This window comes from Dendrobates tinctorius, unplaced genomic scaffold (genome assembly GCF_039654945.1).
Source record: "Dendrobates tinctorius isolate UK_male_01 unplaced genomic scaffold, ASM3965494v1 ptg000296l, whole genome shotgun sequence".
In the NCBI taxonomy this organism is placed as follows: Eukaryota; Metazoa; Chordata; class Amphibia; order Anura; family Dendrobatidae; genus Dendrobates; species Dendrobates tinctorius.
Window position 1 is genome coordinate 5,800,141 of NW_027361963.1, and position 7,112 is coordinate 5,807,252.

The following is a 7,112-nucleotide window of genomic DNA, read 5'->3' on the forward strand; positions in this document are numbered from 1 at the left end:
AGGTGACCAGGTAAAATTGTTCTTCAAGTCAGTACAATTAGAGCGATACTGAACTTGTCACTTTTCTTATTACATTAGTGGTGAAAACAATGTGAAATTCTCAGAAGAAAAATAAAATAAACATTCCTGCTTGTGTCGCCGTTATCTGAGACCCTAAACTTTTTATGCTTTTTATGTTTCCATCCATTCAGTTATATAAGAGCTTAATTATTTGTGTGACAAGCTGTCGTTTTTATTGATACTATTTTGGTGTAAATGCGATGTTTTGATCGCTTTTTATTGTATTTTCTTTGCAAACTTGTGATGACAAAAAAAACAACAATTTTGGCTTTTTTTTATCATTATGGCCTTTAGTTGACAAGTTAAATCATTTATATTTTCCTAGACTGGACATATAAAGCCATAGCAACACCGATGTTTATTTTTTTTTTTCAAATTTTTTGGCGTTCTATTAAGAAGACTAATATGGCAGGTACAGAGGCCTTCAGCAAACCTTCTGCTGCTATGACAGTCCATCGGCTCCCTGCAACCACTTTGCAAGGAGGCTGGGTTGATAGGTGGCCAGAATGGCGCACATCAGAGACGGCATGCCTTAATAGCACTGCCTGAGATTGATAGTGGCATTTCAGGGGTTAACGAGATCAATCAGTACTGGCCCCTGTTACAGGAATCTGACAGCTATGTTGCAGGCACAACTCCTTTGCCTGCTCAATATATGGAGACTCAACCTGTGTCGTTTATATAAAGAGGATGTCAAGCAGGGGTTAAGGATCAGCTATTTCACTACTAGTTTATAAGCAAAGATGTTTTTGTGAATTGGTGTACAAAAGTCTATTTTTAATCTTAACAGAAAATCTCTGTCAGAATTCTGAAGAAAATGTCATATCATCTCTAAATTCTAAAGTAGAAGATGAAGATATCAATCAGCAGTCTTCAGAAGAAAAGACAATTACACTGGAAGTAAACACAGGACTTCACAGTGCAGTCCACACAGGAGAGAAGCCGTACTTATGTTTAGAATGTGGGAAATGTTTTACACATAAATCACATTTTCTTATTCATCAGAGAAGTCACACAGAAGAGAAACCATTTTCATGTTCAGAATGTGGAAAATGTTTTACGCATAAATCAAATTTAGTTACTCATCAGAGAATTCACACAGGAGAGAAGCCGTACTCATGTTTAGAATGTGGGAAATGTTTTACACATAAATCACATTTTCTTATTCATCAGAGAAGTCACACAGAAGAGAAACCATTTTCATGTTCAGAATGTGGAAAATGTTTTACGCATAAATCAAATTTAGTTACTCATCAGAGAATTCACACAGGAGAGAAGCCGTACTCATGTTCAGAATGTGGGAAATGCTTTATTACTAAAACCACACTCAGTGATCATCAACGTAGTCACACAGGAGAGAGACCATATTTATGTTCACTATGTGGAAAATGCTTTCTAAGTAAACCAAATCTTCTCACACATAAGAAAATTCACGCAGGTAAAAAGCCTTTTTCATGTCCAGAATGTGAAAAGTGTTTTGCACATCAGTCAAGTCTTGTTAAACATCGGAGAAGTCATACTCCTATTTAGAATGTGGGATTTTTTTTCAGATCTTTGTTAAATGTCAGATTATTCACACAGGAGAGAAGCCTGGTTCATTCTCACAAAGTGTCAGATGCTTTACATTTAGTTCAGGTTTTGCTAACATAAGCAAAGTATCAAAGGAGAGAAGTTGTGTTCGTGTCCAGACTGTGGAAAGTGTAATTTACATGAAGCAGGTCATCAGAGAATCCACTCAGGTGAGGAGCCACACTCCTGTTTATAATGTGGGTAATGTTTTTCAAATAAACCAAATTTTGTTAATCATCAGAGAATCCATATTCATTTTCAGAAATTGGGTAATACTTTAGCACTAAAACAAAACTTAGGAACTATGACTGGTGACAGTACAGTGGTTAGCAGTGTTACTTTATTATTATTTATTATTATAGCGCCATTTATTGCATGGCGCTTTACATGCGAGGAGGGGTATACATAATACATACAAGTACAGTAATCTTAAACAATACAAGTCACGACTGGTCCAGGAGGAGAGAGGACCCTGCCCGCGAGGGCTCACAATCTACAAGGGATGGGTGAGGATCCAGTAGGCGAGGATAGAGCTGGTCATGCAGCGGTTTGGTGGATCGGTGGTTACTGCAGGTTGTAGGCTTGTCGGAAGAGGTAGGTCTTCAGGTTCTTTTTGAAGGTTTCCATGGTAGGTGAGAATCTGATATGTTGTGGTAGAGAGTTCCAGAGTAGGGAGGATGCACGGGAGCAGTCTTGTATGTGATTGTAGGAAGAGGAGATAAGAGGGGAGTGTGGCGCCCCCAAGAGTATGGCCGCCACAGTGGCTTTGCCTTCTTCCAGGGGAGGGTAATGCCAGGCTTGGAGGCAATGATGGGTCTCTCTCGCAGTCAATCCATACATGCAACACAGTTCCACTCCTGGCCAGCAGGGGGAACTCTGAACCAGGATTAAGGGGAGGAGTGCTCTCTGAGGGCCAAGAGAAAGGAGTGGTAAGTCTGTGGAGGGTGAAGTGTGCAGACGTGTAGAGAGAAGCTGGAGGTTGAGCTAGGAAAGGAGAGCTCCCTCACAGTGAGAGCGCAAGAACTGGAGCCTGGTCTCCACGACTGTACGAATACTAACGGTCCTACAGCAGATACCAGAGGAGTAGGAGGCTGTAGATGCCCTACTCCTGTCTAAGACTTGAGGCACAACAGCAGCTTGGATAGAGAGCCAGGACTCAAGAGAGGAGTCCCCAAGAGAGGCTACAGCTGTCTGCCGTGCAAGTAAGTTTCTTGGGAACATCTGACAGGAGAAACTTCAGAGTAACTTAGTACTGGAGTACTTCATTCAAACAAGCGCTAGGAAGGAGACTGCACAGCCCATCTGCTGAGGGAGAATCCCTGAATTGCTTCCAGGCTAGCCTGCTCCGTTACCATCTGTAATCAGGACCCTGGACTGCAGTTATCAAGTAAAGGTACAGAAATTGCACCCGCTGTGTCTTGTCTGCTTCCTACCCTTACGGCACTGCTACATCACTGTGTCAACCACCTCTACACTGCCCTAGGACTATAGCTTCACCTGTGGGGAGCTTTTACACCCTTGCTGCACCCTACCATCAGTCCCAGCGGATCTGCATGCAGCGTCGGCTTAACACCTCCCTTGCCGAGCACCACAGGTGGCGTCACGAACTATTCCATTCCATTATCTACATTTCCCCATTACTTTGGCGCCCAGGGCCACGGACCGGGTCACCGCTGCTGTGACACATTCCCCTGACACCGGCCCGGTACCGAGTAACCCGCGGCCCTGGGAGGGCGACCCAATTTGGCATCACGAACAGGACTACGGAGCCCGGTACCCCCGGGTCCTGTGTGCCATAGACTGTGTTTGTGAAATTGGCGCCAATAGCCGCCATTACCGTGCTGCTTGGCGCGCGCGGGGTGAAGAAGGGGCAGGCCTTCATGGGCGGAGCCTGCCACAGAGCGCGAAGAAGTGAAGTGCCGCGCGGGAAGAGAGGACAGCGCGTGAGAGGAGGAGCTGAGGCCTACAGCCTGGAGCGTCGGGCCTGTGAAGCGGCTGCCGGTGAGCTCACCTAACCCCCGGCCCTGGCTAACGTTAACTGGGGGGGAAGAGGATGTCCGCGCCAAACGGCAATGCAGCGACAGGCGCCGTTGCCAACCCCGCAGCACCGCCAGGAGGAGCGCCCGCCACAGCGGTCTCCATAATGCCGCTGTCTATGCCCTACATACCGGGAGCGGCGTGGCTACCGCAGTACTCGGGTGAGTCGCATACCCTGAGTGAATTTAAAGAGAGACTGTGCAGTTTGTTTAAAGTATACCCCCCGTCTGAAAGCCAGGAAGTGAATATCCTGATTGGACAGCTAACAGGTGCAGCGCAGAGAGAAGTGAAAGCCTGGAAGAACACTGATACAGAGACTGTTGCAAAGATCCTGGCCAAGCTGAGAAGCACCTTTGCAACCCGCACTGCAGGTGAAATCAAGACGAGGTTCTTTGGCTGTAAACAGAAGGTGAGGCAAGTATCAGGGATTATGCTCTCAACCTGCAGGAGGCGCTGCGAGCAGTTAAGCAAGTTGATCCTGACAGTGTAAAGGAGGAAGATAAACTGTTAAAGGAGTTCATTGAAGGACTCCTATCCAATACCCACAGAGGACAGTTGCGTATCATAACCCTGATCTGGACTTTGCTGATTTTAAGGACAGGGCTATTTGGGTACTGCACGAATCCACTGACAGCCGTCCAGCTCCCCCTAGGCGCCCAGCGATCACCTACCATCAGGAAGCAACATCTTTCCCTTCCATCCCTGTGGAGGCTGATGCACAGACTCTGGATAAAGATCCAACTGAGGAGCTGCATCTTCAGGTCCAGGAGTTGACCAAAGGGATGGCTGCACTTACCAAAACCGTGCAGTCCCTGCAGGTGTCCTCCAAGGAAAAGATCCAGCTTGCTTCCAGTCCAGAGGATGTCCCGTGGCTCCGGAGGAGGAGAACCCCACCACTTCGAGGGAGGAACAACGATCACTATGACCAGGACGGACGTCCCATCTGTCGCCGCTGCTACAAGGCAGGTCATCTTGCAAGATTTTGTCCTTTAAACGAGCAACCCCCGGGGCAGAGGGACAACCCCCAAGAATTGGATCCCCAGGCCCAAACAACTGGAGAGCCAAGTATGTGGGAGGGAGACCAATCCTTCCTGTGGTGATTGACAGCATCCCCATGAACGCTTTGCTGGACACTGGCTCCCAGGTGACCACGATGTCGTACATTCTGTACAAGAGGTATTGGGCTGATTCAGAACTTACCCGTGGCCCAACTGATGAACTGACAGTAGTTGCTAGTAATGGTCAGTCTTTACCGCAGATAGGATGTAAAGAAATTACTGTCAAAGTGGGGCGGGTAGAGCTAAAGTCTCAAGGTCTGATAGTTGTTGATACTGATCAACGTGAATGTAATCCCATGATGACTCTTGGTACAAATGTAATTGAAAACTGTCTGTCCGAGGTTATTGTCTTGTTGCAACAGGTGGCTGAGACTGCTGGTTCCAGTGAACAATGAGTCCTGCAGAAGGAGATCTGTTGTGAGTTCATTCTCTGGTTCACCAGTTGTGAGTTCCCCTTCTGGACTCCCTCTGATGGTGACGGGAGGTGGTGCGGCTGGTTTGATCGGTGGAGATCTGCCACCTGAGAATAAGGATGACGATTGGATCTCAGGATTCTCAGATTCGATTTAAGACAGCCGACGCCCTATTCAGTTGCTGGTGATTCCTTCTGGCTTGTCAGCTCTTGGCTTTCAGCTCTGATCCAGTCATCTAAAGCTAAGTTTTTCTGCTTGATTTTGTTGGTCTATTCAGTTTTTTTGTGTGGTCTGCCAGCCCCGGCTGGGGGCTGAGCTGAATTTCCACTCTTATTTATCAGTATTTTGCCATTGGCTTTTTGTCCCTTACTAGTTCGATCTCTTTTTGCTCTGTCTCAGAATATTTCAGAGTGCTGATATAGTGGGAGATGTCTAGTGATTTCAGGGTTAATTTTGCTATCAGAAGTGTTGGACATTATTTTTGTAGGGTTTTTTGCAGGTTGCAGACAGTGTCTTCCCTTTCCTTTCCTGTCTAGTTAGTTTGGGCCCCATCATTTGCTCAGCCTATTTTCCTGCCTGTGTTTGTGCCTTCATCTTGTTTCACCGTCAATACATGTGTGGGGGCTATCTATTCCTTTGGGGTCTGCTCTGGGGCAGTTAGTTTTCCCTTTTCTTGCTTTAGGCTTATGTAGTCCTCCGGCCGTGACGAGGCATCTAGGTTCATCGTAGGCACGCTCCACGGCTACTGCTAGTTGTGTGGTAAGATCAGGGATCTGCAATCTGCATAGTTACCAACCACTCTGGTTTTCTGTGGCTTAGCTTGTTTTGCCTTTTTCTCCTCGGTGACCCATTCATAACAGAATCACCAGCCATACCGCAGATTCTAGGGTACTCAAAAGCAGGAAAGAATTGTAAAAAGAAAAAAAAAAGTGTCAATTTTTTTTTTATATGTATATTTTTTCCTCTTTTCTGGGGCCGTAGGAGAATTTTTTTTTTTAATGGAGATTAAGCCATTGTCTGATCGTGTGCAGCAGCTCACTGCTGAAGTGCAGGGAATTTCCACCTATCATGCTGCTGAACCAAGGATCCCTACTCCTGATGTGTTTTTTGGGGATCGGTCTAAATTTCTGAATTTTAAGAATAATTGTAAATTATTTCTGGCCTTGAAGCCTAACTCATCGGGGAGCTCTGTGCAGCAGGTTAAAATTGTCATCTCCTTGCTGCGCGGCGATCCCCAGGATTGGGCGTTTTCTCTGACACCTGAAAATCCTATTCTGACTAATGTGGATGCATTTTTTCAGGCCTTGGGGTTGTTGTATGATGAACCTAATGCCGTTGATCAAGCTGAGAGAACCCTGTTGGCATTAAACCAGGGTCAGGATCCTGCAGAGTTATACTGTCAAAAATTCCGAAAGTGGGCGGTCCTTACTACATGGAATGATAGTGCATTGGCAGCTCTCTTTCGGAACGGTTTATCAGAGACTGTAAAAGATACTATGGTGGGATTTCCTGTTCCCTCTGGTCTGGATGATTCTATGTCATTAGCCATTCAAGTTGATCAGTGTTTACGTGAACGTAAAACTACACGGGAGGCGCTGCCACCTTTTGAACAAATGTCAGAACCTATGCAATGAGATGGGGTTTTGTCTAGGGCGCAACGTCAGGAGTTTAGAAGGCGTAATCAGCTGTGTTTTTTCTGTGGAGACGCCTCTCATACTATTTCTGTCTGCCCTAAACGAGAGAAACGTTTTGCACACACATTTGCTGTGGGCAGTATACAACCTAAGTTTCTTTTGGCAATTACTCTGATCTGCTCCTTGTCCACATTTTCCACTACGGCTTTTGTGGATTCAGAAGCAGCTCTGAATCTGATGGATTTGGACTTTGCTAAACGTTGTGGTTTGTCCATGACGCCTCTGCAGATGCCTATTCCTTTGAGGGGTATTGATGCTACTCCTTTGGCAGAGAATAAACC

General features: G+C 46.0%; 1 protein-coding gene across 1 annotated transcript in view; it reads left to right on the forward strand.

The window, feature by feature from the left end:
- The window catches only part of LOC141073059 (uncharacterized), a 123,467-nt gene extending 121,632 nt beyond the window's left edge, over positions 1 to 1,835 (forward strand). The window contains 1 exon segment of the mRNA XM_073560376.1: positions 851 to 1,835. Within this exon segment, the coding sequence (XP_073416477.1) occupies positions 851 to 1,590 (740 nt within the window). The 3' untranslated portion in view covers positions 1,591 to 1,835.
- Positions 1,836 to 7,112: the final 5,277 nt, after the last annotated feature.